The following is a 19917-nucleotide window of genomic DNA, read 5'->3' as shown; positions in this document are numbered from 1 at the left end:
GATTGCATCGATAGAAGGTATGGACGAAAAAGCCCATGAACACCACCCTAAGGAATCCTACAAATATTCAGGTAATTCCATAAAACACTATATCTATATATTTATTCTGCTCATGTTGTCAGTAGAGAGACTCTCTCCCTTATTTTGACCAATTGGATCTCGTGAGGACCCCCCATATGTATGATACCAATTTTCAGCTCCTCATGTTGCATGTAGCTTCCCTTTCACATTTATCTGCTATAATATGTCTTATTGACTCTACCCTGAATTGTGCAGATCTGTAATGCATTCAAGTGGATGATATTGAAATTTTTTGGATTTGCAAATCAAAGAAAACAAGCTGAAAGTACTAAAGAGATGGATCTAAATGAAAAGATGAGCGGTTTCTCAGTGGTGGCAAGTCTTACTTGCTATATTAAAATTTGCAGCAGCTTTTACAATACCTGGGGGTTACAAGGCCGATGGCCCCTACCTGGGTTCTCCATTACTCTTACACAAGCTAGCAGTAAAAGTCTTCGTGTTATCTGATGCAATTGCCTTCTTTTGCTCCATCATGGCCGTGGTTTCATGGACTTATAGTGCCAAAAGAGGGGGAAATACAAGCTTATATATCCATGTTTATACGTGTTCTATTCTTAGTTAGGTATGTGCTAGACGCAGCTATAATTGCCTTTTATTTCTGGCATATATGCAGTGTTTATTTCCATGGAGTTTTAAGTGGATGGCAATTCTTGCCTGCGTTATTGGCGGCTGCATTGGCTTCATTAATTTGTGATATCCTGCAGATGAAGTTAAGGAAATTGGTGGTCTCCTTAAACTGATGGTAGATTTCCAGAAAGAAGCCATCAGATTTGAAGAAGATGAAAAGATGAAAACAGATCAGTGACATTCACTCTTGGGGGCTAGGGTTGATGTGAGAAATTAAGTTTCTCCCCCACTGTCCCATGGCTCCCCCTTGTCTGGTTCAAATGCCATATTCCCCGCCACTCCCTTACCCTTTGGAGAACCCTAAACCTTGCCCTCCCAACCCAAGCTTTCCTCATTAGCCGCCACATCCCTGCCAATCCAAATTGCAACCTTTGTTGGAATAACACGGAAGACCTTGACCATCTTTTTTCCCGTTGCCCGCTATCCTCCTCTGTTTGGACCCTAGCACTTGCATCTATTTGGCCTAGATCACGGAGGCCTTTTGGGTTTTGTCCGAGATTGGAATTGGATCCTAAGAAGCTATGCCGGTGCTACTATTTGTGATCAAGTGGGTAAGCTTGTCTTTGCCGCCACGATACATCGTCTTTGGTGGGAGCGTAATATGCGAAGATGGTCTACCAAATCACACTCTCGAGATATGATTTGGAAAGTTATTTCCCATGATGTCTCTTCTAGACTTCTCTATCTTCCCCATCCCCCTGTCACTGACACTCCAAGAAATAGGTTGATTGTTAGTTCTTGAAATCTCTCTTCCCCTCTCTAGTCTCTTTCTTGATTGCTTTCCCCCCTTCCCATTGTATGTGCTATTGTATGGGCTAGTGGTTGTATGTGCTTGTTTGTTTTCCATTAATTAAATTATTTATTCATCAAAAAAAAATAAAAAAATCTTATTTTTGTATTTTGTTGGGAATTGTATGGAAAATTACTTTGTGATATTACAATCTTGGAAAAATAAAGATGTTTTTGTTTCAATGGACTTGATTTTGTACCTTGAAGACTTTTCAACCAAAATTTCCCCACCAATGTCAATGGTGGCTTAGTAGAGCAGTTACTCCCATGGGGGAGGTCTTGGGTTCGCATACACCGGGCGACATTTCGTTTCCAGTATTACAAAAAGCACCAATACCAAAAAAAAAAAAAAAAAAATTTCCCCACCAAACCACTTAAATTGGATAGCGCCTGAAAGAGATATTCTTGAGCTGAATTTTCAATGATGGACTTGACTGTGTGTGTGGAAGGAACTGCAAGATGAGCACAATGAGTAATTTCCCCTAAAACATCTTTGTTCACCTCCACCATTCAGAGCCTTTTTTTCTTTGTCAATTGAATTCTTATTGGTAAGAGATGGCAGAAACCTCAGTGAAATCCTTGCTGCAAAGACTGAATTCTTTAATATTTCATGAGGATGAAGCTTCTACAGGTCTGCGACATCAAATCCAAAAGCTCAAGAACAGACTTGTGGAGATCGAAAGCTTTTCTGGAGAAGTAGGGGAGAACAAACAAGAGGATGGGTAGGTTTGCAATTGGGAAAGCGAGTTGATAGCAACGATCCCGAAAGCAGGTAGTTGTGTAGATGAATATGTGGATAATATTAGTAGGTGTCAAGATGGGTCAGATCGGGCACTCTCAATTCAGGGGTTTTGCAGTGAATTACAGAAGATCGATGAAGGTCTTGCCACAATTTCACCCAGAAGGTTGCAACTGAACATGCCACCAGCATCGGATTCACAAGCTAAAGGGGAAACTGGGCAAAGTTCTTCTACAACTGAGTGTTAACCTAGAAGGTGAGGATTCTCTTGCCCTCTTTGTATTTGAAGAAAGTGTCCGAAGAATATGCCAGTGAGCTCTCTGCTTCTATCATGAATATGAGAGGGCTGCTCTGTTTGCCTATAGACTCTGGATATGATGAAGATGACTTGTTTCCAAGATTGGACCTTTCATCACCACCTCCATTTATCAGAAAACTGTGCTTATTAGTTGGGTGTCTGGTCGATCTACCTGGGTCTGTTCCATGGAAAACCTAACTAAACTAAAATTGGTATTTTCCTTTTATCATTTTGCATTTATAAGTATAGAATGGTGTACTCAGTGTACGAGCTATACCATTGCGGGGTCTGTGGAGGGTCATATTTTATGTATTGCTATTCTTGCCTTCAGAGAAGGTGTTTCTGAATTCATACCCATGACAAACTTATTTGGTCACAATGGATTGGCTTTTGTTGTTGCACTAAGGTTCCGCCTTCACATTGTTTCAAGTACAATTTCAGATATTTCTGAAAATCTTTTTACTTCTTGATTGAAAGAACTCTTTGGAATCAAAAGAAGATAACAAGTTCAATATACATTTACAGAGATACCATTTACATCAGGTTATGGTCGGGCCTGGCTGGCTGGGTCTGAGCTGAGCGATTACTCCCAGCTCACAGCAGCATTCAGGCAGTCAGCTTGCTGGTTCACATGAAATGGAAATTTCTGTGCTGATTGAGGATTTTGTTTTACTTACCTCGAGATCTCAGTTGTTGCTCTGTTTTCTTCTTCCCTTCACTCACTGGACCTGCTGGATAAAAAAAGCTTGATTATGGTCTTCTCATGATTCATACAAGCCAAAAACAGAATCCTCCTTAAGGTCTGATGTTGGATAGGATTCCAACTAACCCTTCTACTCGTTTTGTTGAAAATGCAGGGGAGAAATTTTGCTGCTTCACTTGGAAGGAATTATGAGTTCCCATCGCGAAGCGTCGTTAGATATTGGGGGAAACAATTGCCTGCACATAGCAGCGAGGTTGGGATATGAAGAGTTGGTGGAAAGAATTATCGACAGTGAGCATTCCCTTCTAATTCGCCCAAACAAGAAAGGAGAGAACCCACTTCATGTTGCTGCAAGAGCAGGTCACCTTCCCATAGTCAAAATCCTTACCGATGAGTCCTTCCGGCGATTCCAACAGAGTTCTGAGGGATACTGGATATGGAGAACACCAAACGATGAAGGCAACACGGCTCTTCATGTAGCTTTACTGAGCAAGCACGAAGAAGTGGCATTGCACTTGCTAGATTTGGAAAGCGAAATCGTCCTTGATGTAAACGCCAACGGTGCCGGTCCTTTGTACCTGGCAGCTAGAGCCGGGTTTGTCCGTGTGTTGATTAAGATCCTTTTAGCAGGCGGAGGCGAGAATATTGCTGGCCCCTCGGGTTGGACTCCCTTACATGCCTCTGTTTTTGCTCGATGCACAGGTATATATATGTGTATGGTTAGTTTTTAGCTGCTGGTTTTAATTTAATGCTGATGCCGAAATGCATTTGCCTTGTATGTGAGATTGCCACAGAGAACATAGAAGTGCTACACGAGTGGATACCAGAACTTACTAAAAAACAAGATTCAATGGGAAAAACAGCTCTACACCATGCAATAACACAAAATAATTCTTTTGAGATAGTGCGTCTGCTACTGGAGTTGGATGCTTCTTCAGCAGACATACCTGATAACGATGGGCAGTCACCTCTATCAGTTGCGGCGAGAGAAGGTAATTTGCAAGCTGTTCGAACTATACAAAAAGCCTGCCCAAACATGAATCCACCTTCGGTCATATGTTATCCATGTCGTAAGGTACTTCCATAAATTAAACAATTAATGGATCCCATATGCATGACACCATTTTTCAGCCCCTCTTGTAGTCTTGTTGCATGCAGCTAGCTTTCCTTTTACACCCATCTGGTATATACTATATCTAACATGTCTTCTTGTTTACCAAAAGAAAAATGAAAATCTAACATGTCTAGTTGATTCTACCATGAATTGTACAGTTATGGAATGCGTTCCAACAAAAGCTACGAGTAGCTCTGTTACCTTATGATCCTAGAGAACAAGCCAAAATTATTAAAGTGATCGATCTAAAAGCAAACATGAATGCTTTCTTAGTGGTGGCAGGTCTGATAGTTACATTAACATTTGCGGCAGCTTTTACAATGCCTGGGGGTTACAATCAGGCCAATGGTTCTCCATTACTCTTGCACCAGCCAGCACTAAAAGTCTTCTTGATATCAAATGCAATTGCCTTCTTTTGCTCCGTCATGGCAGTGGCTTCATCAGCTCTTAGCGCCAAAAAAGGGGAAGACATGAGCTTAACCAGGTATACACGGGTTTTAGGCCTACTTGGCCATGCACTACGGGCAGCTGTAGTTGCCTTTATTTCTGGCTTATATGCAGTCATATCCGTGGAGTCTAGGCGGCTTGCAATTCTTATATGCGTTATTGGCTGCTGCATTCGCTTCCTCGGTCTGGGGTCGACGGTTATGCGTCTTTTGGCCAACCGAATAGTAGAATCCCCGGAAGAAAAGACCAGACGACTACAAGAGGAAAAACATTAGCAGATGGATTATATATATTCACTCTTTCTCTTTCTCAACAATGTCTTTGTCATTTGATCCAACAGCATTCCGTTAGATAGGAACAGATTTGATAAATACTGATAACTCTTGCATATTCTTGGACTACTGGGGAGTGTGCAATTCTTGGACTACTGGGGAGTGTGCAATCGATCTGTCTTGAAGTGGTCGAGGGAGTATATATTATAGCAATTGCACTTGGAGTATAAATGAAGGAAGTGGAACGAGTGCTACTTATGCAAACATTAGCCCTCCGTCAGTGGAGCCCCACTAGAGGCCTAGAGGCCTAGTATAGTCCACAGAAACCAGTAGCACTCATGCCCAGGCCTAAGAGCACACAACTGTCCAAACCACTTACTAGTAGACAGTTTCTTAAATGTTAGGTAATTATTATTTAATAAAAAAATATCTTTTTCAATAAAAGATATTCTTAACTTTCATGATTTTATTGAAAAAAAAAAGAAAAAAAAAACCCTCCATGATTTTCACCAATGGCAAATTGGCAATTAACCCTTGTCAGTTAATTTTTTTAATAAAAAAATTTGATAGTTAATTAAAAATATTGTTATTTTTTTTCTTTTTTAGGTAAACAATAAAAATTATTCTTAACTTTCATGATTTTTGCCAGCCGCCTATAACAACCAACCCCATTTACCACTCCAAGGACTTCTGCAGTACTTGAATTTTTGGCCTACTGAACAAATTCTATGCATCTCTTACCTTCTAAAATGTAAGGGAGAGTTCAAGGATGAATACATGGAGAGAGAGAGCAAAACTCATTGATTTCCCTCTCACATTTAGTGGATTTTTGGTTTTTACATCTTTCATCTCATGTGCTTGAGATTTTTTTTTAATTTTTTATCGTGGCTGATCCGGTTGCTAAAAATGACTGGAGATTTAAACAAGAAGATATTCATCTCAAAGGAAATTCACTTCACAGTAATACAAAGGTCTTCTTCATCATTATTTGAATTGAAAAGGAAAAACTTAGAGCAGGTTTTTAGCATGCTTAATTCCTTCCTGGGTTCTCATAGTTTTTCTCCCATTTCAACTAAATTTCATTTCCTTAGAACTTGTATATGGAATTCTAAATAAACCCACTTTTTTTTAGGTCTTCATCCTGATAGATTCTATGAGAACTATGACCCCTAGATTTCCCCTCTTCCTCTACAACTAGTCCACCCACCGACTCCATGGAATTTAGCTGTTGGTGTGTTCTTCCCACCCTAAAAAGAACTTATTTTAATACTTAAATCATTTTTACTTTTATGCTGCATCTCTTTCTTTAACGTACGAGTTTTGAGGGAACTAATATTGATCCAACTGCTTAGGAGGACAATGAAATGTCCTCTGTTTTCGAGCTCACAATTTAAGATTTTATTAGATCTTATGAGATGATTAGGGGATAAAAATAACCATGTTTACTCTTTTGCATCGGTGGGTTTGATAGGTACGAGTTGTTACCAAAAAAAAAGAGAATTGTGAGCCATTGGAGGAAGACACTCTTACACCTATCCTTCACGATGGCCTCAAGTTCTTGAGCTATGCACACCCCTTGTTTCCAAACAAATTTCTTCTTTATCTACTTTATTTTTTGACTTTTTCATTTTCTTCTAGGTACCTGTTTGATTACATGAAATGTTGTTCCTTTCAACCAGGCTCTAGCACTCTTTGATGTTTTTGCAGTGAGCAATCCTTAAACAACGAAAAATGGACATATAAGCCTTCACTTGGTAAGCCAAGTTTAACTTTACATTACTTCTACAACCACCCAAGAGAAATATACTTCTTTGGATATTTACTCATTCCTAAGAGGAATTTCTATAAAAAAAAAATAAATTCATAAGAGGAATTATGTTACCCAAAATCTAAATTTACCATTGGAGGTGGCTCCTCGTCCATCAGAGGCGGCCCTCTCTCATTAGTTCTTTTTCTATTAAACTCTGATTCAAAGTATTCCCTAGTTGAACTAGAGCAAGGAGATTCTTGAGCAACATGTGTACTCTTAGTGAAAGAACTCAGTGGAATAAGACAAGGGTCTCCAAAGAAGATAACAAGTTCAATTGTGTTTACCGAGATGCCTTGTATACCTAGTTAAGGAAAGCAAACAGCTTTAATGACTAAGATCAAGTAATGAATAAAAAAATCAAAGAACTCTCTAGGAAATTGCTTAGGTGATGCATAGTAATGTACAACACGACACCTGCAACGAACAGTTGAGATCGAGATTTTGACCGTTCGTAGCACAATGCTCTGTATTAATTGTGTAGTACTGAAGTTGAGCCAAAAAAAAAAGGCAAAGGTGATTTCAAGACAATGAATAAAGAAAATAAATTAATTGTAGAATTCAAGGGCAACGAATAAAGAAAAGGAATTAATTGTCAGTCCATGTCTCCACGAATAGAATTTGAAGAGAGAAAAGCAGAGCCTTGAAGAGAGGACAAGGCATTTCTTTTCCAAAAAACTGAAGCTTCCATGGAACAAAGATAAAGGGATTACGTATTGGACTATATAAAGGAGAAAAGATTGCAGTTCAGTTCTCACTGTGAGCACTTGTTGTGAGGAATTGGCCTGCGATATGGAGAGGCATGCGAGTGCAGAAGTTTATGATGCACCAAAAGCTCGTGTATCGTTGTCAGATATTGCATCTGAGCTCCGGAGAAATACTACGCTGCACACAGCCGCGAGGTTGGGATATGAAGAGTCGGTGAAAAAAATTATCGACCGTGACCCTTCCCTTCTAAATTATCCAAACGAGAAAGGAGACAACCCACTTCATGTTGCTGCAAGAGTGGGTCACCTTCCCATCGTCAAACTCCTTACTGAACATTCCTTCCAGCAGTTCCAACAGAGTTCTCAGACGTACTCGATATCGAGAACTTCAAACGATGAAGGCAACAGGGCTCTTCATGTGGCTTTACTGAGCAAGCATGAAGAAGTGGCATTGCACTTGCTAGATTTTGATGAAGTGGTCGTCTTTGATGCGAATAAAATGCGTGCCACTCCTCTGCATCTGGCAGCTGGAGCCGGCTTCGTCCGTGTTTTGAATAAGATCCTGCAAATTGCAGGAGGAGGCGAGAATATTGATGGTCCCTCGGGTCAGACTCCCTTACATGCCTCAGGTAGGTTTTTACTAACTAGTTTCCGATCTTCTTTTTAGCTCTAGTTTTAATGCTGATGCTAAAATGTATATGCATTATATGTGAGATTGCCACAGAGAACATAGAGGAACTTACTAAAAAGCAAGATTCCGATGGAAAAACTGCACTATACTATGCAAGTGCAACAGAAGGAGAAAATTCTTCTGAGATAGTGCGTCTGCTACTGGAGGTGGGTGCTTCTTCTGCAGACATGCGCGATAATGATGGGCTCTCGCCTCTATTAGTTGCCGCAAAAACTGGTAACTTGGAAGCTGTTCGGGCTATACTTCAAGCCTGCCCAACCTCGGTCGAGCATTCAGATTATAATGGCCGCAATGCCCTTCACCTAGCCCTCCTCGATATTGACATCCTAGCCCACGATTCTAATATCAGTTTCTATAAAAAGTTGTTGGAAATGGAAGAAATGAGGACCCTAAAAAGACGACCTGATAACGAAGGAGACACACCGCAACTTAAAGCAACTTGGTTCAATCTTACTTTGTTCATCAAACAGTTGTTATCCGTAGCAGGTTTGGAGCGAAAAGCCAAGAAGTCTAGAATAACCAAGATATCTAGAATACCCAAGATGTTTATCCTAAGGATGCTGGTACTTCTATAAAACACTCCCGTCAATGAGTCTATCTCTCATCTTAGAACATGTTTTCTGCTCATGTTGTCAGTAGAGACACTCTTTCTTTCAGACCAATTTGGATCTCGTAATTAAGACCCCATGCATATATGATATATATATAGATTACCATTTTTCAGCCCCTCGATCATGTTGATGCATCTTCCTTTTACACCTATCTGCTATAATATCTAACATATGTTTTGTTGATTCTTCTACCCTGAATTGTACAGGTTACTAGTTTGTACAGGTGGATGACAGGTTTGTACAAGTGGGTGATATGGAACCAGTATGGATTTTCTGATCGTAGAAAACAAGCCGAAAGCAGTAGAAATAAGGATGTAAAAGAAACGATGGGTGGCCTCTCAGTGGTGGCAGGTCTACTTGCTACAGTAACATTTGCGGCAGCTTTTGCAATACCTGGGGGTTACAAGGCTGATGGTTCTCCGCTACTCTTACACAAGCCAGCATTACAAGTCTTCTTGTTATCAGATGCAATTGCCTTCTCTTTCTCCATCTTGGCCGTGATGACAGCCACGAGAAGGCCAACCGCAGCCGTGTTTATACGTGTTCTAACCTCAGTTGACCGTGCAGTGGGAGCAGCTATGATTGCCTTTATGTTTGGCTTATATGCAGTGATATCGTCGGAGCTCAAGTGGATGGCAATTCTTATCTGCGTTATTGGCTACTGCATTTACTTTAGTGCTATCATTCGACGACTGACACACTTCATGAAAGACTGCATTGTCTACTATGTATTAATGGTGGAAAAGAAAAGAAAGAAAAGAAAACAGACTGATGATAATCCCAACGGGGTCTAGGGTCAATGTGACAAGTTTATTTTCTATTTGGTTTTACTTATATTTGTGTTGTGTTTTGCTGGGTATTGCACGGAAAAGTTAGTTAATAATTGTATTGCAATTTTGCAACCTTGGGAAAATGTTTCAATACAATGGACTTGATTTTGTACCTGGAAGACTTTTCTTGTAAACGACCAAAAATTTTCCCACCAATCCGCTTAAATGGGTTAGCGACTGAAAAGAGATATTTCTTGTGCTGAATTTTCAATGGTGGACTTGACTCTGTGTGTGGAAGGAACTACAAGATGAGCACAATGAGTAATTTTTTCCCCTAAAAACCTCTTGTCTGTTCCCCTGACCATACAAACCCTTGTTTGTCAATCGAATTCTCATCTGTATGAGGTGGCAGAAATCTCAGTGAAATCCTTGCTGCATAGACTGAGTTCTTTAATATTGCAAGAGAATGAAGCTTCTACAGATCTGCTACATCAAATCCAACAGCTCAAGAATAGGCTCTTTCTTGGAGAAGTAGGTAAGAGAGCAAAAAAAAGGATGGGTTATTGGATTGCAATTGGGAGAATGAGATCATAGAAAAGACCCAGAATGCTAGCAATTATGTGGATCAATATGTGGATAAGATCGGTAGGTGTCAAGATGGGTCTGATCAAGCACTCTCAATTGTGGAGTTTTGCAATGAATTGGAGAAGATTAATGAAGGTCTTGCCACAGTTGCACTCAGAACGTCGCTGAACATGACACCAACATTGGATTTGGAAGCAAAAGAGGTAACTGGGCAAAGTTCTTCTACAACTGAGGGTGTTAACATAGAAGGCAAGTAATCTCTTACCCCCTTTGCATGAATTATGGAAACTTACCTAGTCACCTTAGATCCTCCTGCTTACTCTATTGTTCTATCTTACCCTAGAAAATAAGAAGAGGAAGATTGGGTTCGGCTATTGGTAGCTGAAGCTTTGTTCCAAGAAAAACCAGGTGAAGTTATGGAAGATATATCTGAAGAAAATATCAGCGATTTGATTTGCCAAGGAATGCTTCAAGTTGAAATTGGGTTGGAACACACACTCAAATTTGTTGATCCTTACCATAGAATCTGTCTACTCATGCTGGAGCAAGGAGAAGATATCACTGGTTATGATTCTAATTGCCCCAAAGGTTCCAACATTCTTGTCTTCGACTACCATGGTGAGACTATCACAACAACCTTCGATGATTTCCCAATTCGATCATTATTTGTCAATCCAGCAAAAGGAATCTATTCCCAAGGATTATGTTCCCCATGAGAAGTGCCTTGCATACCTTCAAACTTTTGCGAGTTTTGGAATTGAAATCCTTTTGTATTAAGAGCTTACCAGAGGAAATAGGAGATCTCATACACTAGAGGTATCTAGGCTTAAAACATGCACTACTACATAAGATTCCAGAAAGCATAGGCAACCTTCAAAATCTGCAAACTTTGGACATTAGAGTGCGATCCATCCCAAGGCCAAGGGTATTGCCAAGTGGAGTTGTGAATCTTCTGCAATTGAGGCACCTTATGTTGCCTTTGAATAAAATAAATGTCCCCCTAGGAATAGGCATGTCATCAAACGTACAAAGTATAACTGGTTTATATGTAAGACCTGGCATCATCGAAGAACTGCGAGGCTCAACTCAACTCAAGAAACTGAAATTGAAGGATGTATCTGAAGAACATGCTAGTGAGCTCTCTGTTGCTATTATGAATATGAAAGAGCTGCTATGCTTGTCTATACAATCAGGATATAAGGAAGATGACTTGTTGCCCACATTGGACCTTTCACCCCACCCTTTTTAGGAAAAACTCTCCTTGTGTGGGCGTCTAGTTGATCTTCCTGATTGGATCTGTTCCATGGAAATCCTCACTGAGTTAAGCTTAGCCAGCTCATGTCTAGCAGATGAAGCAATTTCTGCACTTCAGTTTCTTCCTAACTTGAAGCATCTGAATTTGGGTGGAGCATGCAACACCAAACAAATGAACAAGGAATTTTGTGGTTTGGGTGGATTTCCAAAGCTAGAGACGCTCAGAATCTGTTCAAGATATCTAGTAGAATGGACTGAGATAGAAGAAGGGGCATTGCCAAGCTTAGCCTTCCTCTGCTTCCATGCTTGTCCACGGTTGTTGAATCTTCCTGAAGGACTACAATATGTCAGCAAGCTAAAAGTATTGCAGGTGTTTCCAGTGCACCTTGATCTTTGGAGGAGGTTGAAAGATGGAGGCAAAGAGAATTACAAAATCAAACACATCCCAAAAAAACGTTTTCACTCAACATCTCCATTTGAATGGCTTGAAACATGATATGAAGGTAACAAATCTACTAGCTCAAACACTTCTCCAGGGTATGAATTTTCTTTAGAATGTAATTGATTTTCCTTTTGATGCATTTTATTAGATGGTTCAAAGGAACACTAGTGGCTTTTGCAAAGCATAATGTGCTATAATTTGTTGTATTGAATGCAGGTCATGTAGTGATGGGAATCGGCTTTTGATATTTGCAAATGGATTCATCATGTCTAGAATGGTGATGCCTGTTGGGAAGGGAATTCCTCTATTTCTGTAATTGATCGAGAACAATTGCTACTCAAGGTAGCAGCAATATTATTTTCCCCTGAAATTTATTCTATATTTTATCAACAAAAAACTTTTATTTTATCTTACATGTCAATTGTATCCACTATTACAATAAAAGGATTAAGCTATCTACTGTATTTTTTAAATCTCATTTTTTCCCCTTAGGTTTCAAACCCTAGAAAGAAAAAATAAAAGAAACGATGGAAGAAATCATTCCATTTTGGATTGCAATTATTCACTGTCATTGGCTCCCCACCGTGCTTCTAAGCACCTTTTTTTTTTTTTTTTTTTTTTTTGGGTCCTAAGAATTTTTTTTTTTTTTTTGAAGGTTTTAACAAGAGAAAGACGAGGATGACACCGGGTTGTTTCAGATCAAGTTGATGTAAAGAATTTTAAAGAACCCATATCAAGGTTGTTCAATTAGTAATGACCGGCACTTCTTAGTGCAGAAGTCACAAATTGAGTCGCCTTATGGTATATGTAAATATGCGATAGTCCTCGTCTCTTAATATAAAGCTACCAATTCTTTGAAGAAATTTTTTTTTCTTCTAAAGGTGAAACCTAAGTTACCTACCCATATGGGTAAGATGGAATAGATCTTCACTTTTCATGGGGATATAAGACCCATACCTTTAGTTGTGGGAGCACTATTCTATCAATGGTCTAGATCTATCTATCACCTATATCCATGTGATAGAAAATATGAATTCAAAAATAATATTGGTTAATATGAAATTATAGTTTCCCTATACATATATAGAGTAGTGAGCCTTAGGTCCTAGTTCCAATTGGGTTAATTTCTCATTAGAGGTTGAATATTTATCCTTTATTTAAACTGGGTTGGTAGTTCGTAGCAGTTGTTATCTTGTTACCAACCACAATAATACATAATACAATTATCTCAAAACTGTTTTTGGTTGTTCTGTTTTGTTTGCATTCCCAACTCTTCATTATATTAAGTCCTGGTCAATGGTCCCAAACACATGGCACTAACTGTTCACTTTTTTAACATTTTGTCCACCATACTCACATTAATTTGGAGATATGCCCATCACTAAACTATTTATATAATTTTACACTAATTGGTCTTCATCACTTTAATCACATTAAATCATGTCAATTACTTTGAATAGGACTTCAGGGGTTTTATTATCAGAATAGAAAGAAAAAACTGTATGGGTTAGTCAAGTTTTAGTAGACCTTATTGCTAGAGTCTCTAAGCAGTTTGGCAAGGAATTTGGTGGCATCTTCAACCAATCTGTCTTGTTAATATAATCATCAGTTTTTCTTTTGGGGCCAAAATGGGGAAAAAAGAAGTCTAGTTCATAAAGGATCTTTGCCTAATAAATTATGGGAGCCTGAGTTCAACTTTTCATACCTTTATAATCGATTCACCTATGCGGCATTTGAGATTGGTCTTGTTTGGTACAATGGAGCTTCTACATATAGGGGTGTTATATATGTAGGGGTCTGATTCTGTATGACTGCAGGAGGTGACAAGGGCTGGCAACCTCGCAAATGGATCTGAGCTCGTGGAGTTTCCTTAAAAAGTGAGCGAAGGTAAAATTTTTGAGTTTTTGAGCTTAAAAGGAATTTGATGAAGTCAAATTGCATTTGAATTCTTTATCTAATATCCCAAATTACCTTAATAAACGTATGGTATTGATTATACCATGTATTAGGATTTTGATATAAATACATAACTCACTTCAATAACTGATTTTTGAAATAGTTGAAATTAGTGGATTTTGGCCACCGAGGATTTTTTTTCCCCTTGAAGTTTTGTCATGTAAATCTTATGTGTTCTTGTATTCATTTTTTTTTTTCTTTCTTTCGGTTATGTCATTGTTCTTAGGATTCAATCCTAATAGAGTAACTATTACACATATCACCAAGGAGAATTTAACCATGTGACATCTTCACTAAAAATGTTTGTCATTGTCAATTGAGCCAACTCTTTAAGGATAGTTTGAGACCTCGAATATTATACTTCTACAATGAGCTCATAACACCCCAAGAGTCAACCGTATAGAATCTAGTGCCATGGAAATGAAATTACTCCAGTGTAGATTCCATGATTAATTTCATATAATTGGCTTTTATAAGAATGATGTAGCTCATTTTATATGTACAAGATCCAGGGACCTGCAAATCTCTCAACCTAAATATATGACCACCCATACAACTGTGTGATCAATATAAACCCACAAGGTATTAATCAAGAATTATCAACACTTAAAAAAGTAATGCTATTTTGTATTAAAAAAATTCCAAATAACTTTATTCCCAAATATTTGAATAAATAAAATTTATTAATTAATAAATATCCATTCTTAATTTTGAAATGTATGGACCACTAACCCTTGTATTGATTACATCCATACAAAGATTGTAATCACTTTACAATTAACAGAGTATTAGTGTTTATGGTTCAACTTTAGCGTTGCGCATTTAATGTGCGATAATATGCTGCGAATGATCGAGATTATCGAGATTTTGATCTCGACCTTTTGTCTCACTTTCAACCACTTGTGAGACGGACGATCGAAATCGAAATCTCGGTCGAGACTTCAATCTTGACCATTGGCAGCAGATGTTGCATATTAAATGCGCAACATTTAGTTTTGCCCCAATATTTATCAAGGAAGAAAGAAAAATAAATAAATAATCAGTGATTTATGGACGCGAAGAGAATAAATGTCTCATTGGTCATGTTCCTCAAAATTAGAAATATCTTTGGATTCTATTCTTTGCCACATGGGAATCACTTTTCCAAGTTACTTCCAACTCAAACGGTTAAAGACCATATAAATAAGAATTAATTTATGGTCAAAGCTCTTCTTGAAAACAACCAAGCTCAGATTGTCTTACGTTACAGCTAAAACTGTAAAATAAGGTGCCTTTAACGGCTAAATGATATAGTGGCATTATTGTAAATTTTAGAAAAAATAATGGTATTTCTCTTCTTAGTCCAAAATCGAAACTATAAATAAAGATCCTCTTACGTGGCAATTCCAGTCAAACTATCAGGAGCAGAAGCCAGACACAATAGCAGAAGCTGGTCTTTCACCATTTGAACATTACGTGAATCAAAGAAAGAAGCTCAGATGGATTACGAAAGGATAGATAAACCGCAGGTTATACTTCTTTCTCTATTGCTTTCTCTTCTCTCGATGCTTCTGCAGCTGAGTTTTCTATCTCTGTTGTTTGTGTGAGTTTACAGATACTCAATTTGAAGATCTGTAATGTCTAAATGGAGTTTGCAGAGGAATTTAGCTTAAGATCTGAATTGTAGCTAGTGGATTTATTGTTCAGTTAGGTTGATTTGTTATTGTAGGAATTTCTTGGAATCAAGCTGGGGGAAACAGCGAGCTGAAAATTGTTGTTGTTTTTCTCTGCAGGGGGGAGGATTATCTCCCGGTAAGCTTCGGAACATACTTTTAGGGATTGAGAAGAAGAGAAAGGAAGAGGAAGAGCTGGAATCGAGTTGTTCATTGAGATCTGAAGTTTGTGAGATGGGTAGTGGAGGTTAGAACTTGGAATTTCATCTATTCGTGAGTTATTTTGCTATACTGTTTGGGAACACGGAGAGTTAGTTTGGGTTAACACTAAGAATGCTTTTTCTTTTCATCTTTCTTTTTCTTACGGATTTGCTATAAACTTTTTCTGTAGGGGATAGTACTTCAGAGAATTGCAAAGATGTGGATGTTCTTCCTGAATGCACAACCTCAACGACGACGGCAGACACTTTAGCTTCTGATATGGCTAGTGATCGCAGATTAAAGGAACAGTCTTTTGGGAATTCGAGAATTAGATCGCAAGATGATAGTTGTCTAGACTATGAAAGTGGCCACGAGAGTGTATCTTCCTCTAATTTTGATTTTCAGAAGTCTGAGAGAGCTTCTCATAGAGTGAGCTTGGCTCCATTCTCTAAACCGTCTCCCTCAAAGTGGGACGACGCTCAGAAATGGATTGCAAGCCCTACGTCAAACAAGTCTAGGATTGGACAATCCCAAGCAGTGGCTGGGCAGTTGGTTGGTTCTCGGAAAACTGGTTTGCTTGGATATGGAAGTCGGCATGCATCCACAAGAGTTGTCCATGAAGTCCCAGAACAAAGATCAGTTGCTTTCGAAGATGTAGACACTAAACGTATCGACACCAACGATTCTAAGAAGGAAGTGTGGGCACAGAAGTCTTGGATGCCAGACGGATGTCCAGTCGCAGATTCGTATTGTAAGCCCGAATTTGTAATGCAGAACTCTGTGTCAGATTCGGCAAGTAAGCAAGTTTTTAGGTCACAGTTGTTCTTCATGTTATTTTATTTGCCTTTATTTTTCTTCGTCGGACGAAGATATGTATATTTTCTGCTGTTCTCATTGCTACTTAATTTCAAAGGAAGATCTCCTAAAAAATCTTCACATATACCAAAATGTCCAAAATATACTCTTGGTATGCCGTCGTTATGTACTAATTTTGCTATGGTTTTGTTTTTGTTGATCCATACGAACTATGATAGTGTTAATTCGGTTATTGTGCTATTGTCGTTATTGGATCTGTATTTTGCTGCATTATGTATCGTCTGATTGTTGTCCATGACCTTTGTCTCCTTATCAGATGATGTCCATGAAACTATGTAGAGATGCCCTTCTACCTTTCTTCTGCTATCTAATAAAATCAGGATTTTTTTTATCTATAGAAAACAAGGTTTTTGGACACCTTTTGTGCCAAAATCTGCAAGTAATATAGCTAAGGGTGTTGATACAGCAGATTTTGTTATCTTTGTCAAAAGGCCAAGGATACAAAGGCAGATCGAAGTTGTGATTTGTGAATACTAATTAAGATGCTGTGTAAATTATGTTAAAGTTCCTGTTTATCTTTGTTACCCAAAAGTGTCTGTTCCTTGCAAGTGTTTGAGAAGGAGGGCTAGAAACACCACAGGTATCATAGGTTGGGGTGTAATGGCTTTGCCTGGACCTTCTATAGGATATTAAGGTTTTTCATCCTTATTTGTCTTAAGTAGATACAGAGTTACATGCATTAGGCAAAAGAAACATATAATCATTCTTTAATTAGCTATGTGAGAATTGTGTATGAGTCTGTCAATCTGGGTGATGCTTCAAACCGAAGTTCATAGTTAAGATGCTAGAATCATGCAGTAATGGGGACTGGGCAGTCATTTTCCTTTGGATCTTGAAAATAAAGCTAGGTTTTCCTGTTTCATCATGAATCATTCAGATCAATTTAAAAATTCTTGATCATGATTTCTCTTGGATCACTACAATAATTTTTATGAGGTGTCTGGAGTTCTAAGCCTATCCTAATGTGGCGAATTATTCATGGCATACACCACTGGTAAGAGGCTACATCTCCTAACAATTTTGGACTTCTGGGGCTTCATAATTGCCTGAACTTTACGTTGCCCTGCATTTTACTGTCACTTGGTATTATTACTATCCTCTGCTCCCCCACCCCAAGTAAGATTCTGGCTTTTGTTCCCGCCTTTCCTCAAAGTAGGTAGGTATGCACCAACTGCAAGGACTGAAAACTGCAGAAGATTATGGTCCCCAAAAGGAATAAGAAATAAAGAAGACTACATAACATTCAAAAAGTTGTTTACCTTGAAGCAATCTGTATATATATACATTCCTTAAATTATGGTTATTGGTAAAATTTTGAACTTGACTTACTTGTGCTTACGTGTCATTTTGTGCAGTTAGCCTGAGCCAGCATGATTCATCCATATCTGTCCTTGGTTCCACAACGTTTATTGCGCCCCCTACCACAGTTAGGTCTGTGTCTATGAGAGATATGGGTACAGAAATGACTCCTATAGCAAGTCAAGAACCTTCGAGGACTGGAACTCCTGTGAGAGCAACAACACCAACGCGAAGCCCTTCTTCTACTCGGCCCACTACTGCTGGCCAAGCTGCTTCTGCTTCATCACCTGTTGATACAACTGATTGCCATCTAAATCCCAACAAAGATGAGGTGTCTGAGAAGGAATTACAAATGAAAACTAGGAGGGAGATAATGGTTCTTGGAACTCAGCTTGGTAAGACAAATATTGCTACTTGGGCAAGCAAGAATGGCGAGGTCAAGGATGCATCTACTTCATTTAAAAGTGTACCTGTGGATCAACAAGCCCAAAATGTCATTGAGATCCGAGCAGCTGCTTGGGAGGAAGCAGAGAAAGCAAAGTATAAGGCCAGGTTAAATTACTTCATGCAAAAAAGTTGGCTTTTATTTTCTTACAAGAATTCCAGTTTGATTCTTCACATATCTGGAACTGTTGAGTCATGGCAAGTTTCACTAGGTGAATCACAAGAATTGTTGCCTATAGGGCATCACTTCTTTTCAGTTACTACCTCCAAGTATTTTTTTTTTCCTTTCTCTACGTATTTGGAACTGTCAGGTCATGGCTAGTTTCACTCGGTGAATGAGAAGAATTGCTGCCAATAGGGCATCACTTCTTTTCAGTTACTGCCTCCAAGTATGTTTTTTTCCCTATCTCAAATTGGAAGTCATGGTGAGCATTTCAGGTACACACGTGAAGAGATCAAAATACAAGCATGGGAAAATCACCAAAAAGCGAAGGCAGAGGCTGAGATGAGGAAAATTGAGGTATTTTCTGTACCTTTGTGGTGTGTAGTCTTCCAATCTGGCTGTTTGTTGCATGAAAACTTTTAACCTTCCCTACACAATTGACAGTTGATCTAATATAATGGGTTCAGTTTGACTTATCATCAAATTATGTATACTTTGTATTAACTATCTTTGTTACTGTCTTCTTGGAATTTAAGTATCTTCTCCAGCAATAATGCTTTCACTAAAAAAGGGACTTAACTTCATTATGATCCTATATATTATTCAAAACTTGAAGAAGTAAGATAGATGGACCATTTGATTATGGGAGCCTGACACACTTGATGTTATGAGGAAGCAGAAGCAGGGGCTGCATCTCAGACTTTTTTGTGATGTACGCTGTTCAGACTTCAGTGAACTGAAATTGGTTACATTTATGGTGAATGTTGAACATTTGAAGTTATTTTCATGTAGAAGTCAATCATTGGCCCCTGGTTCTAAATTAGCCAAGTCATACAAAATCATCAGCTAGGAAATTAGAGCCTGGGCTGTGTTCCATATTGTACCTGAAAGTGTAGGAAGGGGGAACATCTTTCATGAAAATTTCATGACCTGACAAAGCCTACATTTGGACTGACCAATTGTAGTCAACTGAAAATATCAAACTCTCATTCTGCCAAAGATCCACCATATAAGGCTTTCCATTCCTCCTGGGGTTACTGAAAGGTAGTCCAATTATGTTCACAGTTGGGTTTCAGGTTTCTAAAGAGGTGGAAGCCCAGAGGTTTCCAAAGAATTCAGATGCAATTCAGTGAAGCTTTGTTCTGAACTGAGTAAGGCTTACTACGATTTTACTTACCTGAATCTTCCATTTTCATGTTTTTCTCTCTCCATGTTGAGTTCTCATTCCTGAAAGTTGTTATATTAGAAAGAGAGAGTGATTTGCTCGGGAAAAACCATTAGCAACCTTGTACCTGTTCTCTAATTTTCTGAATGGAATAAAAAATTGCTAAACATGAGAGATGACAGCAAGCCACCTACATGCTAGAAGGCCTTAGCCTCTCTACCCCC

General features: G+C 38.7%; 2 protein-coding genes across 4 annotated transcripts in view; both read left to right on the top strand.

Moving 5' to 3' along the window:
• The first annotated feature begins 1882 nt into the window (after positions 1-1882).
• LOC149000922 (uncharacterized) lies at positions 1883-9829 on the top strand. The gene is made up of 8 exons (XM_089139236.1): positions 1883-2492; positions 3392-3939; positions 4032-4312; positions 4510-5072; positions 5139-5144; positions 7609-8213; positions 8309-8838; positions 9093-9829. Exons 2-8 carry the CDS (start codon positions 3426-3428, stop codon positions 9678-9680), a joined length of 3087 nt encoding a protein of 1028 aa, XP_088995362.1. The 5' UTR covers positions 1883-2492; positions 3392-3425; the 3' UTR covers positions 9681-9829.
• Positions 9830-15310: 5481 nt separating this feature from the next.
• LOC149000921 (uncharacterized) overlaps positions 15311-19917 on the top strand; it is a 38269-nt gene continuing 33662 nt past the window's right edge. Inside the window, exons 1-5 of one of the 3 annotated variants that reach the window (XM_089139051.1) lie at positions 15311-15401; positions 15666-15792; positions 15937-16497; positions 17978-18473; positions 18804-18885. In XM_089139051.1, coding sequence (XP_088995177.1) covers positions 15372-15401; positions 15666-15792; positions 15937-16497; positions 17978-18473; positions 18804-18885 — 1296 coding nt within the window. In that variant the 5' untranslated portion in view covers positions 15311-15371. Of the gene's footprint in view, positions 15402-15665; positions 15793-15936; positions 16543-17977; positions 18474-18803; positions 18886-19917 lie in introns of all 3 variants that reach the window. The other 2 variants (XM_089139050.1, XM_089139052.1) reach the window with 2 other exon arrangements.

This window comes from Hakea prostrata, chromosome 11, assembly GCF_041222555.1.
Source record: "Hakea prostrata isolate BN-2017 chromosome 11, UWA_Hpros_2, whole genome shotgun sequence".
Taxonomy (NCBI): Eukaryota; Viridiplantae; Streptophyta; class Magnoliopsida; order Proteales; family Proteaceae; genus Hakea; species Hakea prostrata.
The sequence above is the reverse complement of the archived record's forward strand: the minus strand, read 5'-3'. Positions and strand labels throughout refer to the sequence as shown.

What these genes read in the sequence shown, in the direction of transcription:
- LOC149000922 (XM_089139236.1), top strand. Translation starts at nt 3,426, where the DNA reads ATGAGTTCCCATCGCGAAGCGTCGTTAGATATTGGGGGAAACAATTGC. An exon ending in GACTCCCTTACATGCCTCAG is followed by an intron (nt 8,214 to 8,308) that starts GTAGGTTTTTAC and finishes AGATTGCCACAG; the next exon opens with AGAACATAGAGGAACTTACT. An exon ending in TGTTTATCCTAAGGATGCTG is followed by an intron (nt 8,839 to 9,092) that starts GTACTTCTATAA and finishes TGAATTGTACAG; the next exon opens with GTTACTAGTTTGTACAGGTG.